We start from the raw sequence: 22096 nt of genomic DNA, 5'->3' as shown, positions 1-22096 counted from the left end.
ATGATGGCAAAACTGTGAAACTCCTGCTTAGGAATAATCTATATCTTAGGAATCTGATGTCCAGCTTATAAGTTGTCTAATTTTACCATTCTTATTAAAGACTTATTCCCTTGAAAACTCAGTCACCACTCTTAAGTTGTCTACCTGTTCCCATGAAGTTTTACCAATGGTACATGATCTTTTATTGATGTTGTACTTACTTAGACAACTAACTGATAATTTATTTACCATCGTCCTTCATTTCTGCGTAATTTTTGATGGGTATGCATTTGGTTTTCCTTCAAGTTGTTATGCTTCTGATCTGCATGTCCTGCTCAACCAATCAAGCCGAATACTTCTTTCAACCAATTGCTGAAAATCCGAATTCATGGACCAATAACCTCGCCATTGGTCCTTCTTTGAAGTTTATAGATGGGTCTATGGTGAGGTTAATCCATTCACAACCCACAGGCTCTAACGCTCCACGTTTGGGCTTCGGATTCTACTGTAATGGAAATTGCACTTATTTCTTACTTGCTGTCTTTATGTACTCTCAAGGTCGTGATTCAAAAGCCCCACAAGTAATATGGTCTTCCGACAGGAACAATCCAGTTAGGGAGAATTCAACCTTGGAATTCACTCGAGAAGGAGATTTAGTCTTGAGAAATGTCGACGGAAGATATGCTTGGTCTACAAGCACTTCAGGAAGGTCCGTTGTTGGGGTGAAACTGACTGAGGTGGGAAACCTCGCACTCTATGATCGAAGAAACAGTACTATCTGGCAGTCTTCTGATCACCCGACAGACGCTCTAGTTCTTGGGCAGAAATTGGTTGAAGGACAGATGCTCAGGGCTAGTGTGTCGGCATTGGATTGGACTGAAGGTTTGTATTCTGTTTCTGTTAACGCTAGTGGTCTTGTTGCTTCAATTCAATCCAATCCTCCAGTGCCTTACTTTGAAAGTATAGTTTCTGGAAAGAAAAAGAGCAAAACACCCAGTTATATGAAATATTTGAATGGAAGCCTAGCACTCTACATATTAAATGCCAAACCGGACACACCAGATAGAAGGTTACCAGTCCCACTGGCATCATCTTCCATCCAATTCCTGAAGTTTGGTCCTGATGGGCATTTGAAAGTTTATGACAGACTGAATGTGGTGGCTGATCTCTTGACAATCCAGTATTACGGTGATTGTGGTTATCCTCTCTTTTGTGGGAGCTACGGTATTTGCTCATCCGGTCAATGCTCCTGTTCGGATCTAGCCAGTAATGGAACAAGCTATTTTAGCCCAGTAGACGAAAGGCAACCAAATCTTGGGTGCCGTCGCATTACTCCATTGTCTTGTGAACCTCATGACAGTCACGACCTTCTTGAGCTTAAGGAAATTACTTACTTTAGCCTTACAGGCGGGATCAAAGATACAGACATAGAGAGTTGCAAGCAGACTTGTCTGTCAAATTGTTCTTGTAAAGCCGCATTCTTTAAGATTCATCAGAATGATTCTCATGGGGAATGTTTTATGCAGTCCGATATCTTTTCATTGATCGACCAACGAAAGCACGGGGATAATTACAAACGGTATGCTTTTATTAAGGTGCAAAATATCAAGCAAAATGCATTTGTTCCTCCCCCTGCAGTGGATGTAACTCCTCCTGGAAGAACATGGAAATTCATCATAATAGCATCCCTCTGTGTTACTATTTTTAGTCTAGTTTTTATCTCATACATTACAATGAAGAAGAGTGTTTTGGGGGAGGACGAAAGGTACTTAGATCAACTACCAGGAATTCCAACTCGGTTCTCTTACAAAGACCTGAAAGCTGCAACTGGAAACTTTTGCACAAAACTTGGACAAGGTGGTTTTGGGTCTGTATATGAAGGAGCTTTGTCTAACAGCACCAAAGTGGCAGTGAAGCGTCTAGAAGGAATAGGGAATATAAAGAAATCATTTTTAGCAGAAGTTGAGACAATAGGCAGCATTCATCATGTCAACTTGGTAAGCCTTATAGGATTTTGCGCGGATAAATCACACCGACTTTTAGTTTACGAGTACATGTGCAACGGATCCCTGGACAAATGGATCTTTTGCGAAAAGCAAGATGCAGGTCTTGATTGGAAAACAAGAAAGAAAATTGTTCTTGACATAGCTAAGGGACTGAGTTATCTCCATGAAGAGTGCAAACAAAGAATAGTCCACTTAGATATTAAACCACAAAACATTCTCTTAGACAACAAGTTCAATGCTAAGGTTTCAGATTTTGGACTGTCGAGGCTGATGAACAGAGATGAAAGCAAATTTATGACGACAATGAGAGGAACGTTTGGATATTTGGCTCCTGAATGGCTAAGCTCGGTGATCACAGAGAAAGTAGATGTTTTTAGCTTTGGGATTGTAGTGCTGGAAATTTTGTGTGGACGGCCAAATTTGGATTTCACTCAACCTGAGGCAGAGAGATGTGGACAGCTGCTTAATTTATTGGAAAGGAAGGCAAAGGAGGATAGACTTCATGATATGATTAACGAAAAGTGTGTTGATTTGCAGTTACACAGAGAAGAAGTTGTAGATATGTTGAAGGTCGCGGAATGGTGCTTACAAAGAGATTATTCTGAAAGGCCTTCCATGTCAGTTGTGGTGAAGATCTTGGAGGGTGTACTGGACATCAGAACGAACAAAATTGATTACTTGTCATCTCCTCTATCACCGTCAAAGACATCATGGGGACCGGTTCCGTCAACTTTGTTATCTCCATGCGTTCTATCAGCTCCTAGATGAGTAACCCCCATTAATAGCTAGACACTTTCCCATGTACATGATGTAACTTAATTTCCACTTCTTTTCTTTTTTCATGACATGTGCAGGCATTATATTGGCTCCTATATATCATAACTTCTCACACTGATATTTTGATTGATAGACATTCTGTATTTGGTTCAAGACAATAAAATGCAGATAGATCAGAGGTTTAATTTTCAAGCAAATGGAGTTGGTAACTTTTTTGGGTATTGTAGTAAACAATGCAGGTTACTGATTTTCATTTTCTATGGTATGTAAATCAGGCCAAGTTGACGAAAACATCAGTGCTGAACTTGAAGCAGCTGGTGTAGGAAATGATTACAAATACGAACAAGGGTTTAACTAGTATTACCCCAGATGAGCCAATTAGGATTTCCCCCTATTAGATGGGGAAATTAGGGTCTCCCCCAAGTATACACCAAAAAAAAAGTCAACTTGGGTTGACCGTGTTTTTTTTGTGTATTGGGGGAGTCCCTAATTCCCCCGGGGGGAATTCTAATTGGTTCATCTAGGGGGGAATACTCGTTAACCCTACAAACAAAGGCTACTCCAACACCATACTCTTATGTAGGAAATGTAGTGTACAACAACGGCTACACGAACTGTATCTGTTTTTTTCGATAACTCTGTAACTGCAATACTTTTTTTTCTTTTATTGGAATAACTGAAATACTTGAGTATCTTCAGGGCTAGGATTCACTTAATTTGAACCATTTACTACAAGTCTGAAGTCCCCTGATGCAGGTGATCTTCTGCTCTAGATCTACAAGACTACAAGCAATTCCACTCTACAAAGGCAAGGCCAACTTAAGAAAGCAATGTAACATCCCCTATTCCCCTAATACATGCAATGTCAACCTGAATACAAAACCTTGATGTGATACACAGAAAACCCTGAGATTACGGTTGAAATTAGAGTTTACAAGTCCAAAATCTGAGACTCAATTAGGAACTTAACTATTGCAATAACAGCAAGATTAATCTATCAAACTTAGAATAATTTGAAGCAAACTCAGTAAAAAATTAAAGAACGTAGAGAGCTTGTACCAGGAATGAAGTCAAGAGCTTGTACCAGCAATTTGAGACCAAGCAAGTCATACGAATTCATCAATCTATCTTCTGCGTTCTCCCGAAAGCATTTACGACAAAAAAACACTATCAACTTACAAAAGCTGGGAAATATCCAAGGTTAGTGACTTAATCTAATCTGTGTTATTACAAGCAGCAGTATAGAACAGGAACAACGATGATCATAGTTGGTAAAAGGTGTCTGCTGATCGTGTTACGATCAGTTAGGAGTACACAGTAGCTCTAAGAATTCATAAAAACTGAGTCCACCCTACTATTGTCTGATATCCAATTAAAGTAAGTTTCAATGCAAAGCATTGCTCAAGTACGAAAAAAATCTATTCAATGCCGCGACCCTTCCAGCAAGCCGCTGCACCTCTGTGACATTCTGCGGTGACGGCATCTCCACCAACGCTCTTATCTGTTATGGATTAGCCTCTATTCTCCGATGAGTAACAATGTAGCATAAAAACTTCTCCGTGGTCACTCCAAATGTGCATTTCTCTGGATTCAACTTCAAATTGTACTTCCGTAGTATTCCGAACATTTTCCTTAATCCCTCTAAGTGTTTCACCTCAGACATGCTTTTTTCCACCATATCATCTATGTATATTTCTATCCCCTTCCGAATCTTGCTCTCGAACATTTTCTCCTCCAACCGCTGAAAAGTAGCTCCTGCACTTTTCAATCTGAATGGCATCCTGTTATAGCAATATGTGCCGCCTTCTACAACAAATGCTGTTTTCTCTTGATCCGGTCCATACATTGCGACCTGATTGTACCCCATAGATGCATCCATGAACGAAAATATTTTGAATCCTGCTGCCCTGTCCACCAATTCATCCACCCGCGGCATGGGATAGCTATCTTTCGGGCACTCTAAATTCACATCTGTAAAATCGACGCACATACGCACTTTACCGTTCTTTTTTGGTACTGCGACTACATTAGATAACCAATCTGTGAACTCCACTTCTCGTATTATTCCGGCTCCTTTCAATCGCGCAATCTCCTCGCGAATGCCCTCCGCATACTTTGGTCTAATGCTCCGCATCCTTTGCCTCACCGGTTTAGCATCCTCTTTCATGTGGAACCGATGACACGCGAACTCTGGGTCTAACCCACCCCGTAACCTCCTCAATTGACCACGCAAACACGTCTTTGTTTTCTGACAAGAATTGTATTAACTTACTTTTCCATTCCTCCAGCAAGTTGGATCCTACAGCGGTAAACCTCTCATCCTCCCCTCCAATATTCACTATTTCAATCTCGTCCAGTGTCTTCGGACCTGTAGTTGCCTCCACCTTCTCCTCCACTGAGGCGCACTGTAATTGCTATGCCTACCTCTTTCTCGGATTCGAGTTCTCTTCTTCCGGTCCGCAGATCAACCGTTTCACTGTACCCCTGTGACTGTTCTTGGCCGTCACTTGATCTCCGCGAACTTCATACATACCCGTTGGAGTGGGAAACCGTATCACTTGATAGTAGGCTGACGGGACGACCTTCATCTCATGAATCCACCACCTCCCTAAAATGGCATTGTACTGAGAAGAAGAATCTACCACCATAAACCGCACAAACACAGTCACTGGACCTGTGGTTACAGGCAGCAAGAGTTCTCCCATAGGCTCCGTCATGCTCCCATTGAACCCGTATAAATTAGTCCGTGGAGACCTCAACTGCCTATGATCAATCCCCATTTCTTCCAAAGCTCCTTTAAACAACAAGTCCATTGCACTACCACAATCTATCAACATCCTCTTCACTATGTAGTTGCCCATTGCTACTGTGATGACCAACACGTCCTCATGGGGAGAATCCACAGCCTGTAAGTCTGCACTGCTAAAGACGATCCTATCTCTGTCCTCCGCTACCCCTACTCGTGCTCCCGGCTTGTCTGTCCCATCATTGATCTGCTGAATGCTCGCGGTTCTTCTCACCATGTTTCTATGAGCATTATGACTTAGTACCTCTCCACTGAAAATCACATTAATAGTTCCCAGACTACGATCCTAACGCGGCACAAGCTCCTCATTCTGGACTCCCCTTACAAACTCTCTCATCCTCCCCTTTTCCACCAATCGTTGAACCATCCACTTTAATGCATAACAGTCGTCGGTCTCATGATTGCGTATCTGATGATAGGCGCAGAAAAGTTTATCAGGTAGCTCTCCTGGGGTGTTCCGCGGACCTTCATATCCCGGCAGGTTCTTAATCAACGGTAATATTTCGCTCAGGGGTCTATTCAGCGGCATCACTTCAATCTCGCGGTATGACTTCCTTTCTCTGTTTTCCCTTCGAATCACCTCTCGTCTTCTCTCAGCCCTTGACGGGTATCCGCGGTACTCACCGCTTTCTTTTTCGGTCACGCCCGCCTTTCTTGGTTCCCTTTCTTTCTCCAACGATAGCACTGCCTTCCCGGATCTCTTAGACTCCTTCTGCATACTGTCCTCATATCTGATATATCTTATTTCCTTGAAAACTCATTAGCTTCTGTCTGATCACCCAAGAAGTTCTGGGACCAGTTGTTTCATTGATATAGCACTTGCTGTCTGGCTTTAACAAAGCACAACAAAGCACATATGCAATGTTTTTGTAATTGTGTTCCTCCCGCATTATTTTGATGGAAATATATCTAGTATTCCTACACCTTAGATATTAAGCTACAAAGTCTTCTCTTAGACAACAATTTTAATGCTAATGTGTTCGATTTTGAGCTATCTGAGCTGATAGACAGAGATCAAAGCAAAATTATGACAACAATGAGCGGAACCCTTGGATACTTGGCTCCTGAATGGCTAAGCTTAGTGATCACAGAAAAAGTAGATGTGTTTAACTTTGGGATTGTGGTGATAGAAGTTTTGTGTGGACGAAAAAATGCAGACTTCACTCAAACAGGGGAATGTATACATCTGCTTCGCTTATTGGAAGAGAACGCCAAGGAGAATCAACTTCACACTATGATCGACAACAATTGTGATGATTTGCAGTTACACAGAGAAGAAGTAATAGAGATGATGAAGGTTTCTGTGTGGTGCTTACAATGTGAACATTCTAGAAGGCCTTCTATGTCAGCAGTCGTGGAGGTCTTAGAAGGTGTAATGAACATAGAACCCGTCTTGAACTATAATTTCTCATTTATTGTGCCATCCTCAAAAATGATGAGAGGATTACTTGATTCAACTCCATTATTACCATCAGTGCTATCAGGTCCTAGATGAAGAAACCGTCCAAAGACATTTTCGCATGGCATGTAATGTTCTCAACATTTTTTTTTATCATGGCATGCTCTACGATTGTATACTCGGATTTCAAATATTTTTCATAACAATATTAAAACTTAGATGCAAAAGGAAATTATATACTAACAGGACAGCCAAGAAAAGTAAGATGCTTTTCTATTGAAAAAAAATATGGGCTTTATTTACAAACAAATTCATGAGAAACAAGAAGTTTAATACAGAAAAGAATGATAGTGAATACAAACTTTAATCTCTTTCACAAAACAGCTTCAAAATGGAAGGCATATCAAGTTTCAAACACCAACCAATACTACACAATTCTAGACTACAAAATAACCATAAGTTTAGAGGGGAGAGAGAGATGTCTACTTGAGCATACTAAATCAATAAAAGTGTGTTCAAGAGGAGTTTGATATTCCATGTTATCAGTTCAATATCGTAACCATGGTCGAAGAGTTTGAGAAAAGATACCTCCATGGTTGTTGCAGAACCTTAAACTGGAAGACAAATCAGTTCTTGGAGAACCAACCCAGGACAATGGAGTATAAATTTTTTGCAATAGCGAACATCAGTGTATCGTCACTCATTTCTTTCACCAGTAACCTCTGCAAGAGCATCTACCATCGTTGAAATGATGAAAACGATTTGAATCCCTTAAAACAATCTCCTTTGCAAACATCTTGGACATAAATTTGGCCATCTCATGACAATCACCACAAACTCTGAGATTCTTGGTGACCCTTACAGTCTTTCCGTAAGGCAAGTTCAAGATTCCATAAGCCATGGCAAGTTTTTCACTGTGCCCACAAAGCACCTCTTCCTTCTCTGTGTCGCCTGCAATAATCAAAGCATACCTGTTGTCGGGAAGACACCCTTCGTCTTTCATTCTCATTCTCACCCTCGCCAACAACGATTCCATCTTTTTAGCTTGTTGGTGTGATCTGTCACTTGCAACAAACACGTGAAATTTGCTCCTTACTTCTATCCAGCTGCAACCTGGCTTCTTTCTGAGGCCGCGGCGACCAATTCTCTCCCTTAATTTCTTCACCTCCGCCCACTTCTCTGCCTCGGCATATATATTGGCTAGAAGTATGTAGTATCCTGTATTATCTGGTTCTAGCTCAAAGACCTTTTCGGCAACTTTCTCCGCAAGGTTTACATCTCGGTGGGTTCTGCACCCACATAGCAATGCCCCCCAAATAGTAGAGTCTGGCTTAATTGGCATTGCTTCAATGAACTTGTAGGCCTTGGCCAAACGCCCAGCCCGAGCAAGAAGATCAACCATACAAGCATAGTGCTCCAGCTTCGGCTGCATTTTACAATCATTGCACATAATATTATAGAATCTCCATCCTTCAACTAGCAATCCAGAGTGACTGCAAGCATATAGTATAGCAACAAAGGAAACCCCATCCGGTTGAAGGCCTGTACTTCGCATCTGATCGAAAATAGTGATAGCATCTTTCCCACAACCATGCATACCATATCCGGCAATCATCACTGTCCATGAAACCAAGTCCTTTGCAGGCATCATATCGAAGAGGAGTCGTGCAAGCAATAGTGCTCCGCACTTTGCATACATGTCGACGAGAGCATTATATACATAACTGTCTAAGGGAAGTCCATTTCTTAATATGTATCCATGAATTTCTCTACCTCTATCTAGAGCTGATAGGCTTGCACATGCAGGAAGGATACATGCCATGGTTACACCATTGGGTTTAAACTCTTTTTGCATTTCCAAGAAAATACAAAAAGCTTCATTAGAAGAGGAATTCTTTGAGTAACCTCCGATTATGGTATTCCACGATATGGCATCCCTGACACGCATCTGATCAAAAATTAATCGAGCATCTTCCATGTTCCCACATTTTGCATACATGTCCATAAGGGAATTAGCAACAAACAAGCTCAACTGCAAGCCATTTTTCGTGATGTAATCGTGAATATTTTTCCCGTTTTCTAGTGACCCATTACATGCACAAGCATGAAGGGCACTTGTAATTGCAAACATATCAGGTTTAATTCCTTCAGCTTGCATCTCCCAGAAGAGCTCAATCGCCCTATCATATTCCCCTAGTCGAGCGTATCCTGCAAGCATTGAAGTCCATGACACGACACTTCTATTATCTATCTTCCCAAAAACCCGCATAGCTGAATTTAAATCACCACGTTTTGTATACATATCAACTAAAGTATTGTTAACTATAATCTCCCCATCAAAACTTTCAGCTTTTATTACATGCCCATGAAGTGCTTTGCCTAATAAAAGACTACCCCTCTCTGCACAAGCAGGTAAAACACCAACCATAGTAACTACATCCACCTCAAACCCCGAAAACCTCATCATACTAAAAATCTGAAGCGCCTTCTCTGAAAGACCATTCAACGAATACCCACTTATGATCGAATTCCACGAAATAACATCTCTATCACTCAACTCATCAAAGACTCTCCTCGCCTTTTCCATCTTTTTACACTTTGAGTAAAAAGCAATCAATGCATTCCCTACTCTATTACTACAACCATACCCTAGTCTCAATACATAACCATGAGTTTCTTCCCCTTCAACAAAACTTCCTAAACCACCAAAACACTTCAAAACACAAGAAAATGTATAATAGTTTCCTTCAACACCCAACTTTCTCATTTCTCTAAACAAAAGCACACTTTCTTTATAATCCCCAATCTTAGCATACTCACTAATGATAAAATTCCAAAGAAATACCTTTTCTTTCTTAATTCTATTGAAAACCCGTCTTCCTTCTCTTAAATCACCACAATTTAAGTACATAAACACTAGCTTTGAACCCAAAACACTATCCAAAACAACAACATTACAAGAAGAATTTATAACAGAATGCACTTTCTTACCATGTTGTAAAGATTTCTGTTCAGCACAAAGCTGTAAAAGTGAACAGTAAGTACTCACCTCAATTTCTGAAGTGCAGGTGTTGGAAAGTGTAAAGACTGCTTTTTGAAGATTGCCCAGTTCACATAATCTGCATATTTCTTTGTTGGGGCCAGTTTTGGGATGAATGGTGTTTGCTTTTTCAAGTAGTGTGGAAGTAGTAGCTTTAGTGGAAGTTGATGGTAAAGTGAGTGTGGAAGTGGGTTTGAAGTAGAAGAATGCATTTTGAGGTTTGGGAGATTTGAGTGTTTGGAATTTAAAGGGTGGAGTTGTAAGAAGATTGAGTTGCATCATTGCATGTTGGTTATGAGAGAGAGGAAGTCAGTTTTTTAGTTTTTAGACAGAGGAATGTGTCATGGAATTGGAAAATATCGTGAAAATCTATGTTGTTTTATTTGTCAGATATAACGGCGATTATTGAAGACCCTTTATGTGAAACGGTGTTTAGAACTTTAGATGATGGTAAACTTTCACTCGTTATATGCAAATCATGAGCATTAGAATTGTATTCACATTTAAAATCGCAATTCATATGAATCTTCAACAACATATACGTTTTCAGTCCTAATCATACAACTCAGCTTGGGAGAAACAGAATCATACGAAGTTATGAAACTTCTTAACAAGTGAGTATTAAAATAGCTAGGATGAGAGGGGAAACAAAAAGGTGATTCCATTGGGCACTCATCAAATTGGATTGGGCAACTCCTAAAAAAAAATTTTTTTTTACAAATTTGCCATATTATAAGTTTGCCATCAAAGCCCAAGCCCAGCAACCAATTCAACCGGTATCGCCAAAACGAACCTTCCGGGTCGTTTCTGTTTACACTCAAACGACTTGGACAAGTCGTTTCCATGTCGTTTGAGTGTAAACAGAAACGACATGACCATGTCGTTTGAGTGTTAGTTTGAGTTTGAGTTACACTCAAACTACATGGCCAAGTCGTTTGAGTGTATACTCAAACGATATGGACAAGTCGTTTCAGTGTTACTCACACTAACAATGAAACTACGCGGCCATGTCGTTTGAGTTTACACTCAAACTTACGCCGGCCATGTCGCGTTTGAGTGTATACTCAAACTACATGGCGCGCGTAGTTTGAGTGTTGTTAGTGTGAGTAACACTCAAACGACGGGTCCATGTAGTTTGAGTATACACTCAAACGACATGGCCGCGTAGTTTGAGTGTACGCTCAAACGACATGGCCGCATAGTTTGAGTGTACACTCAAATGATATGGCCGCGAACGATATGGCCGCGTAGTTTGTGTGTTAGTGTGAGTAACACTCAAACGACTTGTCTATGTAGTTTTTGAGTATACACTCAAACGACTTGGACATGTAATTTGAGTATACACTCAAACGACGTGGACACGCACTCAAACGACGTGGACACGCCTCAAACGATAAACGCACTCAAACGATTTCAATTGAATTAGAAAAATTGAAATCCGATTTAAAAAATTGGGTTAGAAACAACACAATTACATCAATAAAACTACATGCACTCTGCACTCTTTATCTGTTATGACATAGTATCTTTATAACCAAGTTAAAACATGTAATCAAACATGCTAAAATCTAAAATAATAATTTGTTTTATATCTAAACTTGTTATTATTATTATTTTTTCAATTGTTAATCATAAACTAGTTTGGGGTTTGGAGTTCAGAGTTCAGGGTTTAGAAATTTCGTGACATAGTATCTTTATAACCAAGTTAAAACATGTAATCAAACATGCTATAAAATCTAAAATAATAATTTGTTTTATATCTAAACTTGTTATTATTATTATTTTTTCAATTATGAATCATAAACTAGTTTGGGGTTTAGAGTTCAGAGTTCAGGGTTTAGAAATTTCGTACCAACATATTTCACTTAATTATTTGAAATAATAATTTGTTTTATATCTAAACTTGTTATTTTATATTTTATTTTTAAAATTGTGAATCATAAACTAGGTTGAGATTTAGGGTTTAGGGTTTAGAGTTGTTTACAAATTTCGTGCTAACATATTTTACTTAATTATTCAAAATAATAATTTGTTTTATTTATAAACTTATTATTTATTATTTTCTTTTTCAAATTTTGAATCATAAACTAGTTTGGGGGTTTGGGGTTTGGGTTTAGGGTTTAGGGTTTACAAATTTTAAATGCAAACATAAAAAAAAAAAATAATTTCAAACATATTTCACTCAATTATCCAAATCTAAAATAATAATTTGTTTTATATCTAAACTTGTTATTTTCCATTTTTTTTTATTCAATTGTAAATAATAAACTAGTTTAGGGGGTTTACAAATATATTTCACTCAATTATTTGAAATATATCAAAATTTCAAATATATATAGAATACTCATTCACTCAGTTTAGAGTTTAGGGTTTACATAGAATACTCAAGTTTCTCTACATACTCAAGTTTCTCTAAATGGAACATGAAGATGAAGAAGAAGTATTTGAGGTAATGTTTGAGGTACAACAACAAATTAGAGAAGAACAACAAATTAGAGAAGGAGAAAATAGAAGATATGTTGAAAGTGAAGAAGTGGAACAAAATGTTGAAGGTCAAGGTGAAGAATTTGAAGATGCGACAAGTCGAGCAAATGAAATGCCGAGAAATCGTCGACGACAAAGTGCAAACCTAAATAATGAGGTAACACTTGATTAAAATAAATACAAAACACTTGATTGATTGAATGAATGAATGAATGGATGCAAAATGAATGAATGCAAAACCCGAGCCCAAACGACATGGCTGGGTCGTTTGGGAACACTATCAAACGACATGGTCGTGTAGTTTGAGAACACTACAGAGCGACATGGCGGTGTAGTTTGAGAACACTACAGAACGACATGTCCGGGTCGTTTGATTACACTATAGGACTACATGGCTGGGTCGTTTGGGGACACTATAGAACTACATGGCCGGGTCGTTTGGACCCTCTATGAAACTGCATGGCTGGGTCGTTTGGACTAAATTTAATTAAAAGTTTTTTTTTTTTTTGTAACTTTGAAACTAAATGCAAATTGTTTGAGACTCTTGTTTTATTCTTCTATATGTAGAATTCTTTGCCACTATCCGGGAACCGATCCTCTGCAAACTCGAATGATGTGGATTGTCAACCGATTTTAAGTGATACAACAGAAATTTTTACTACGGAAGAGGTATGATTGAGTAGGCATTGATTTCATTTTTTTAAAAAAAATTTCTAAATATAATTTTATTAGTGTATTAATAATAGTTGTTGTTTTTATGTGTTTAGGTCTTTCATACACGTAGCGAGGCAATCGGTTGGGCAACCGTTAGAGGAAGACAAGTTAATGTTGTTGTGGTCATTGAAAAGTCGGAATGTGCCAAAGGAAACCGAGTAGCAAGATTGAATTTGGCTTGCGAGTGCTTGGGTGTGTATCGGTCACACAAGAAGGAAGGCGAAGAGAGGGCTAATAAGAGAAGGTCGGGAACCAAGAAATCGGGATGTCTATTTAAGTTAAAAGGTGTTTTCCAACGCGGCACTGTCGATAGTTGGAAAATTGTCGTTCTTAATGGTGTTCACAACCATCCATTGGCGAAGACCCTTGAAGGACATGCATTTGCTACTCGACTAACCGTTCGAGTTCGAAAGTATTTGTCGAGATGAGTAAGTGTGGAATAAAACCTAAACAAATATTGGATTCCATCAAGAATAGGTATCATGATAACATCTCTAGTATATCCCAAGGCTACACTGCAAGGCAGAAGGTGAGGAAATTGGATATGAACGGTCTCACACAATTGCAGAGATTGCGTGAGTTGTTAGCAAAAGAACATTATTTTGAGGAGTTGAGACAGGATGAGAATACCGAGGAGATAACGGGATTGTTATGGGCCCATCCAGAAGGTGTTAAGTTGGCTCAGACTTTTCCAACAGTTTTCATGTTAGACGCTACCTACAAAACTAACAGGTATCGGTGGCCTTTCGTACAGTTTGTAGGGGTGACTTCAACGTGGAAATCTTTCACCGTGTGTCAGGTGCTGCTTCAGTCTGAAACAACAGTCGACTATGTGTGGGCCCTGCATCATTTTAGTGGTTTGCTTGGTGACATAAGCCCATCTGTGATCGTGTCTGACAGGGACTTAGCCCTGATGAGTGCCGCTGACAGAGTTTTCCCTAACGCACACAAGCATCTATGTAGATGACATATCGCTACGTGCGTCCTTTCAAAATGTTACGATATTTTTCCAACTACAGAACTTGTAGAGAAGGCCCAGTTCTCGTGGAACACTGTAGTCAAATCGAAGACAGAGGTTATTTTCCAGCGTAGATGGGATGCTTTGGAAAAATATTACAGGGTTGAGTACTCCAATTTTGTTTGTTATTTGCGAGAGACTTGGTTTCCTCACAGGGATCGATTCATATGTTGTTGGACTGACCAACACATTCACTTTGGGAGTACAACGACCAATAGAGTTGAAGGGTCTCATGCTCAGGTGAAGCGTGTACTAGGAAATGCAAACTGTCATGATTTTTTGAGTATGTTTAGCTTAATCCACCCGATTCTAGAGATCCAGATGTCCGAGATTAGAGCTACCTTCGAGAGAAGTATGATTGTAACTCAGCACCACCACTGGATTCCTTTGTTTCGTGAACTCAGAGGCCTTGTCTCACGCAAGTGTTTAGACTTGTTATTTGAAGAAATAGATACCCGCGTAAAGCGTGTTAAAGATGGAGAGATAAGGTGTTGGTGTTATTTGCGTACGAGCCATGGACTGCCATGTGCTCATGAATTAATTGAGTTTGAAGAGCAAGAGCGGTCCATCCCTTTGTCTACTATCGACCCCTTTTGGAAAACATTGTCTGCTTCTCCCAATGTGTCAGTGGGTGTTGGTCCCGATGTTGCAGACCGATGGACTTGTTCATGAATAGGTTTGCAATGGTTTCGAAGAAGCGAGGGTTATGATTAGGAAGCTTATGGAGATTGCCGTACCAGAAAGTACATGGCTAGTACCGCCTTGTGAGGAAGCAAAAACCAAAGGTCGGCCGAAAGGTAGCTGCAGCAGAAAGCTTCAAACTGGAGATGATAACTCTTCAAAGCGAGATCCATCTCATTTTGAACATTCTCAACGTGACCATGAAGAGTGGGTCTCGTCACAACCAAACACTACGCCCACCCAAAACACCCACACTACACCAAGAAAGAAGTCTTCTCCAAAACTACCAACCCAAAACATCCACACCACACCAACAAATAAGCCTTCTCCAAAAACACCAAAAACAACCACCCAAGAAATAAATCTTCTCCCAAAACACCAAAAACAACCACACCACGAAATAAGCCTTCTCCAAAAACAGTCATACCACGAAATGTGAGAGATGGCTTAGACTTTGGAAAGACGAGGGGTCCTAAGGATTACGGGTTGGATATTCCTGAAGAAATGCATAAATACATTGTTAGAGTCCATGACCCTGTTGGCGATGACAACTGTGGTTATAGAGCTTTCTGCATTGCATTAGGAAGAAGTCAAGAAGAATGGCCACAGATGAGAAGGGAGTTGTATGAAGAGCTTACTAACAACCTCCCCCTTTATTGTACTTTGTACAATCAAAGTGAGGTTTTTTATTCGATGAAGGAAATCTTACATGAAGAAGGTTATGCACCCTTAAATAAGTGGATGAGCATGCCTTTTGCTGGATACTTATTTGCTTCAAGATTTAATGTTGTCCTTATGCATTTAGGAGCTCGTCAGTGCTTCCTTCTCATGCCGCTGAGAACCCAAGCAAATCCTGAGAGAGTGACCCAAGTGTTGGGTAGCGCACATGTTGGTGGAAATCATTTTGTCAATGTTGAACTTATTGAAGATTGTTCGGTTCCTCCAGTAATGCGCCAATGGCTTAGAGCTCGATATGATATTGCTGACAGTTGGAATTTGGCCTTGACAGCAAGGCAATTGCAATTTATGGCATTGAACATTCCCAATTTAATATGGGAAAATGAGTTCCTTGAAGACCCAACAGTACATGTTATCGACTAAGTTGTTTGTATGTTGTCGATATGATATTTTGATGTAATTTGTATTTTGATGTAATTTGGAACAAGTGTAATTTGATTTGATTTTTATGTTATCAATATTAGGGCTTTTATTTGATTTGATTTGGAAATCGAGTAATCGACTAAGTTGATTCGGACGGCAATCGAGTGATTTTGAAATCGAGCGATCGACTAAGTGATATATTGATGTAATTTGATATTTTGATGTAATTTGGAACAAGTGTAATTTGATTTGATTTTTATGTTATTTGGAAATAATGTTAGGGCTTTTATTTGATTTGATTTGGAAATCGGGTGATCGATTAAGTTGATTCGGACGGCAATCGAGTGATTTGGAAATAGAGCGATCGACTAAGTTGATTCGGACGTCAATCGAGTGATTTTGAAATCGAATGATCGACTAAGTTGATTCGGATAGCAATCGAGTGATCGATTAGTTGATTCGGACGGCAATCGAGTGATTTGAAATAATGTTCGTATGTTGTCAATAATGACCGAAACTACACGGTCAAGTCGTTTGGCTTTAATCCCAAACGACCTAGCCACATCGTTTGGGATTAAAGAAAAACGACATGAACAAGTCGTTTGTCCTTTAGACCAAACGATGTGGTCATGTCGTTTGGGTTGGGCTTCAAACCAAACGATGTGACCATGTCGTTTGGCCTTTAGACCAAACGATGTGGGTGGGTCGTTTGAGATTAAAAGAGAACGATCTACCGTGGTCGTTTGGTATAAAGGAAAAACGATCTGCTGAGGTCGTTTGGCCTTTATGCCAAACGATGCGGCTGGGTCGTTTGGACATTTTTTTTTTCAAAATTCGTTTTGTTTTTACGACACTTTCATATTCATCAAATTCCACTTTTCCATTCAAATATCAAATATCAAACACTCTCATTCATCAAATTCATCCATTCATATTCATCAAATTCCACTTTTCCATTCAAACATCAGATATCAAACACTCTCATTCATCAAATTCATCCATACATATTCATTAAATTCCATTCAAACATTAAACATCATTCATCCATTCAAACATCCAACATTCATGCAAACATCATATCCATCAATTCATTCGAAGTTAACAAAATTACAAACCCTAAACTGAAACAAATTACATCCATCAAACTAAATTACAAAGTTACAAACCCTAAAACCTGAAACAAATCAACTATAAGCCACCAATGTACTTGCACCTAGTCAAGTTATGCGCTGTTCGAAGAGGAGGACCTTGCTTCCTCCGGCATATCATTCCCACCAATTGCAGGACCTCTCTCTAGCAAACGAATCGGTTTCATCGATGGCGTTGTTCGTCAAAAAAAGAAAAATCAAGATAAGTTACCAATCGAATGCAAAAATCACAGTTAGAGAAAACTCAATTAAAAATCACAATACTTACAATCGGTGAAGGTAGGTTAGGTGTCTCCGGGGAGGGATGAATAGGAAGAAGCTCGGGGTTCACCAAAACTACATGAGAATTCCTCGCATACCAAGTCATGTAGTTTTGATGACACTCCCATGGATAAGGCGAAATAGGTCCTCGATTTGCGAGAGTTGGATCACGTGATTACGCCACGACTCGATAAAGTGGCCCAATATTGGTCCAGCTCACCTCATACCCGCGTCCCGCCACGGTTCTTGTTCTCAAATTTGGCATTGGAGGATCTTTAGGTACAAGTTGCACGCGTGACCTAACCGACGCCACCCTTGCGGCGGCAGTAAAGCTCGACAATGTTGAAAAAACATAGCAATCCCTCAAAAATGCAATGTCATCGATCGGGTTTGTATCTCGATATTTTTGTAGGGATGCCAAACAACCTGAAACAAAATCAAATGTGTCATTAACAACTCTAATGATCAATTACTAAAAATAAATATAAACAAACTTAAATACCAAATTGTCATTGAATTTAATACTTACATTGAACTCATTCAAATCATCAATTATCGCCGATAAAACTGCAATGCATCGTTATTGTGTCGTAATAGTGTGGGAGCGGCGGGATGTGTCTATGAGCACGCGGCTGAGGCGAGATATAGTTGAAGTTTGGGACTGTCATGAATAGTGGAAAATACTCATAGATCCATGCCTAGATATACACAAATAGTTAACATATTGATAGAGTAATAAAATTAACATTAAAAAAATAAACTCTAAAATACTCAAGTTTTACGTAGAAGAGTCATATAGCCCTGTAACCCCTTTCACCTCGCGCATGTGGCAGCCCGAGACCTCTATATATAAAACGCCAAAATTCTTTGCACCCCATGCATACTCTTCTATCTCACTGAATTTCAACAACGACCTCGGATAACATATAGGCACTCCAGTCCCGGACTTGTCAAGAAAAAGCGACACATCCAAAGAAAAACAGAATAAAAGCTCTAACAATCCGTTGAACATCATTGGAAACTTCGAGGCCTTCTACCACATTCAGCAAAGAAATAGTCACATATAGGGCTATCATGAACCTTGTTCGCAAAATGCTTCCGGATGAATTCTAGCCTTACTTTGAAGTGAACCCGCTAGCTTCCATCTCCGCCCTAATCAAATCAATAGGGAGCCCCAGACCAAGATGTAAGAGATTTATCGATTGTTGTAAGTTCAGCTCACTGTCCCCTTGCACCGCTCTTCCTCTAACTGTGACTCCACAGATTTGGACAACATCGTCCAAAATCACATTCATCTCCCCAACTGGCATATGGAAGGTGTTGGTCTCCGGATGCCATCTCTCCACAAACGCAGAGATCAATGATCAATGGTGGATCCATATGCTCGTGATAACCTTCCACGAGATCAAACAACCTAGTCCTTCTCAACTGCACGGCAAATCTCGGAGACCTTTCATATTCATTTTTGAAATTCTATTGGGATAACTTCGCTAAGTGTGAAACACACTTCAACGCTCCGCGATCCTCCTGAAACAACCGAGCACGCATTAGATATATATGAACAGAAACAAAAGATTTTGTAAAAGAAAATCAAAGTACACAAGAAAAACAAAATATTACCCTTCTCTCCTAAACATCGCGAGCGACATGCACCGCATAGTCATACAACAACTCTGACTTATACGGGCCTCCCCCATACACACCTCTTTGAAACTCCAAATCATCATTGGATTTTCTTACGAAATCCAATACCGGAGGTGCTTCTTCCACTGGTGGTACGTCTTCTACCACATATTCTTCAACATCATCATCCTGCTCATCCTCCTCCTCACTCTCCTCACTCTCCTCTTCTACTATATTCTTCCCTTTGTCTAAACCTACATTAGTATCACTATCTACACTATCTACACTATCTTCACTAAACGAATCAACCTCAGGAACCTCTTTTTCCAAATGGTCCCCTCTACGCGCTGATGCCGTTAAGTCGTCTGCCCTATGTCTTTTTCTTCCAACTGCATCACCGCTAGAGGAACCGCCACCAAACAATTTCTTAACACCCTTGAATATAGTTTTCGCTACATTCTTCACATTCTTTGATCGAGGACCCATCGCTACAAAGAAAAATAAAATAAGTATTAGTAAACCATATTTAAATAAACAATGTACAAAGAAAACCACTAGAAAAAAGAGATCATCCCAAATTAAAACTAATATACTTATAAGCTTGCTATGATAACTCCAAGTATATATGAAGAAATAGAAATGAAGTTACACTATCCAAATTCTATCGAATTTTGGGCAGAGTTTTCTTTGTTTAGTCAACATTTCATATACTTAAACCTGTCATAACCTGGAAATCAATAATGACATCCTTCCAACAACCATATGTACATAACACCCTATAAAATATTCAACCCACAATACAATTTCTGTCCCTCGTCAAGCATAGGGGAAACCACCCAAAAAAACCACCTTGATTGTACATTCAGTAAATTTGATAACCAAAGAAAAAGCTTCTCACCTATAATGCTTTACCGCTTCAGTTTTGTTTCCCTGTATCCAGACCTTAAGCAAGTACTCGTAAAAGCTGCATGTGATCAAGGTCATTACTCATTAGTTAAGACTCAAGAACATAAGCAATATGAAAGGTGAGTAACAGAATGTACAGAGACACTAATCATAAAATGGTAAAAGTATCTTCTCTTATAACATCAAGCCCTAAAGGAAAATACTAGGTATGAAAGATGAGCACTATGAAAGTTTAGCAACAAGATGTAAAGCAACTCATTTTTTAATTTTCAAACGGGGCCCTAAATCACATGTTTGGGGGTATCACCATGCTACCCCCTCTAAGGGGTAGCATCGCTAGTATTTCTCTAAGCGTATTATTACTAAAATGGAGAACTTTATAGAATGTAAAATAATCTCTAACAAAAGTAGCCTCAAGTCTTCAGCTTATGCAAATTAAATGCAGTCCAAGTCATATTGCTAGGTCTTCTATTTATTCTGTTAATTGACTTGACTAAATGAGTGATAGATGTCGGTAATGGCACTAAAAGTATACTCGGAGTCGTACTGCAACCTAGCGTAGTTCTTACAACAAAAGTCGTAAAATCACAAATATATATGTAGGATAATGGCTGGAGATAGGATTATTAATATGCTAAACAAATTGGCTAATATGGATAATGACAGATATAGTGACGTTATTTTATTGGTTGGTTTAATATATGGGAGGTAACCATTGGTTAATACCATTTATATAATATAGTTGAAGTGTCTATATATATATATATATATATATACTTAACGAATTTATATTTATCACATCATTTTTTTGCTAGGTATTATATCATATCACACTACCCTTCCCTTTCTATAGTTTAACTTCATTCTTTGATCCTTCTGTTCGCAAAGCAACTCTCCTCCAACTCTTCCTTCATCCAAATATCTATACATTTATTTCCAAGTTGATAAAACCATCTCAATCGAAACCATCTCGCTTAGCTTACGGTTGAAGTTTCTCTTGAACTTTGGCTCTGTCCTTGAAACGGTAGAAAGGAATGAGTCCGGCCTTAAGCGGGCTACTCATAGGGATTCTCTCCTTTTATAATAGCACCCACGGCCAACTAGACAGTTAGTTAAGTAGTTAGTTGACACCTGTTCTTCTCATGCTATTTGTGGACTACTTGAGAGAAGTGGAAAGCAAAAGAGTTCATGATCCTTTTGATGAGACCATGAAGAAAAATGGAAGGTGTGTTTTGGTGCAAGGTCCAATCATTGTTGGTGCTAGCCCATCAGGTCTTGCTGTAGCTGCCTGCCTTAAAGAAAGAGGAGTTCCTAGTGTGATTGTAGAGAGGGCTAACTGTATAGCTTCATTGTGGAAGAGCAAGGCTTATGATCGACTACATCTTCACCTTCCGAAAAAATTATATGAGCTACCCTTCATGCCATTCCCGGCGAAGTTCCCTACTTACCCAACTAAAGAGCACTTTGTGGACTATTTAGATGCTTATTATGTGAGTAAATTCGGTTTAGAGCCACAGTTCAACCAAACAGTAGAAAGTGCTGCCTATGATCACACTCTTGGATCATGGAGAGTGAAAACTGTGGGATTGGAGGAGATTAGTTACCTTAGTCGGTGGTTAGTTGTAGCAACTGGAGAGAACTTAGAGGCTGTGGTTTCAGTGATTGAAGGAATGAATGACTTTGAAGGTCCAGTTCTACATACGAGTTCGTATAAAAACGGTGAAGAGTTTTCTGGAAAGAATGTTTTGGTTGTGGGATGTGGAAGCAGGTGTATGGAGATATGAACCTCCAGCGCTATAAAGGGAAGCTCAATTGATTACTCCTCAATCACATGGTTCTATGATGATTCCTTGAGAAATTATAAGGTAAGAAAAAAAAGGCTTCAAGAGTCAGCTAGGGCAATTTGAATACTTTAGGCAATCTAGAGTCTGTTAAACTCAAAGCAATGAATTTTTCAGTCATTTGAGCTACGGTGTCACGGATGTGACCAAGACTAGTTTCTATACTCAGTCTCTGGAGAAGAATTTCCAGTGTTCCCTTTAAGTTTATAGTGGAAATATAGTTTTCCACCTATATAAGGAGTTCAGACAAGCAATATATTGATGGCACAAAGACCAAGCCAATATGCATAGTGTGAAACGCTAGAACTTTGT

General features: G+C 39.3%; 5 protein-coding genes and 1 pseudogene across 5 annotated transcripts; 3 read left to right on the top strand and 3 right to left on the bottom strand.

Annotated features, from left to right (window-relative positions):
* Window positions 1-124: 124 nt before the first annotated feature.
* DOT4 (Pentatricopeptide repeat (PPR) superfamily protein) lies at window positions 125-10466 on the bottom strand. The gene is made up of 2 exons (XM_086590485.1): window positions 7556-10466; window positions 125-3946 (listed from the first exon to the last, which is right to left on the bottom strand). The coding sequence occupies exon 1, from the start codon at window positions 10287-10289 to the stop codon at window positions 7677-7679; it is 2613 nt and encodes an 870-aa protein (XP_086446611.1). The 5' UTR covers window positions 10290-10466; the 3' UTR covers window positions 125-3946; window positions 7556-7676.
* Window positions 258-2894, top strand: LOC147518728 (G-type lectin S-receptor-like serine/threonine-protein kinase SD2-5). The gene has a single exon (XM_086590486.1). It carries the CDS (start codon window positions 258-260, stop codon window positions 2751-2753), a length of 2496 nt encoding a protein of 831 aa, XP_086446612.1. The 3' UTR covers window positions 2754-2894.
* Window positions 5183-5785, bottom strand: LOC147518727 (uncharacterized). Its single transcript, XM_086593994.1, has one exon. The coding sequence runs from the start codon at window positions 5783-5785 to the stop codon at window positions 5183-5185; it is 603 nt and encodes a 200-aa protein (XP_086450120.1).
* Window positions 6605-7063, top strand: LOC147518726 (G-type lectin S-receptor-like serine/threonine-protein kinase SD2-5). The gene has a single exon (XM_086593993.1). The coding sequence runs from the start codon at window positions 6605-6607 to the stop codon at window positions 7061-7063; it is 459 nt and encodes a 152-aa protein (XP_086450119.1).
* Window positions 10467-18196: 7730 nt separating the features above from the next.
* Window positions 18197-20011, bottom strand: LOC147518724 (uncharacterized). Its single transcript, XM_086590488.1, has 3 exons — window positions 19936-20011; window positions 19035-19525; window positions 18197-18941 (listed from the first exon to the last, which is right to left on the bottom strand). Exon 2 carries the CDS (start codon window positions 19521-19523, stop codon window positions 19044-19046), a length of 480 nt encoding a protein of 159 aa, XP_086446614.1. The 5' UTR covers window positions 19524-19525; window positions 19936-20011; the 3' UTR covers window positions 18197-18941; window positions 19035-19043.
* Window positions 20012-21085: 1074 nt separating this feature from the next.
* LOC147518723 (indole-3-pyruvate monooxygenase YUCCA2 pseudogene) lies at window positions 21086-21727 on the top strand (annotated as a pseudogene).
* The last annotated feature ends 369 nt before the right edge of the window (window positions 21728-22096 follow it).

This window comes from Coptis chinensis, chromosome 2, assembly GCF_015680905.1.
Source record: "Coptis chinensis isolate HL-2020 chromosome 2, ASM1568090v1, whole genome shotgun sequence".
NCBI classification, from domain to species: Eukaryota; Viridiplantae; Streptophyta; class Magnoliopsida; order Ranunculales; family Ranunculaceae; genus Coptis; species Coptis chinensis.
This window is presented reverse-complemented; position numbering and strand designations above follow the sequence as displayed.

Bases quoted from the DNA above. Each gene is read 5' to 3' on its own strand.
- LOC147518726 (XM_086593993.1), top strand. From the start codon at position 6,605: ATGAGCGGAACCCTTGGATACTTGGCTCCTGAATGGCTAAGCTTAGTG.
- LOC147518724 (XM_086590488.1), bottom strand. From the start codon at position 19,523: ATGGGTCCTCGATCAAAGAATGTGAAGAATGTAGCGAAAACTATATTC.
- DOT4 (XM_086590485.1), bottom strand. From the start codon at position 10,289: ATGATGCAACTCAATCTTCTTACAACTCCACCCTTTAAATTCCAAACA.
- LOC147518728 (XM_086590486.1), top strand. From the start codon at position 258: ATGGGTATGCATTTGGTTTTCCTTCAAGTTGTTATGCTTCTGATCTGC.
- LOC147518727 (XM_086593994.1), bottom strand. From the start codon at position 5,785: ATGGTGAGAAGAACCGCGAGCATTCAGCAGATCAATGATGGGACAGAC.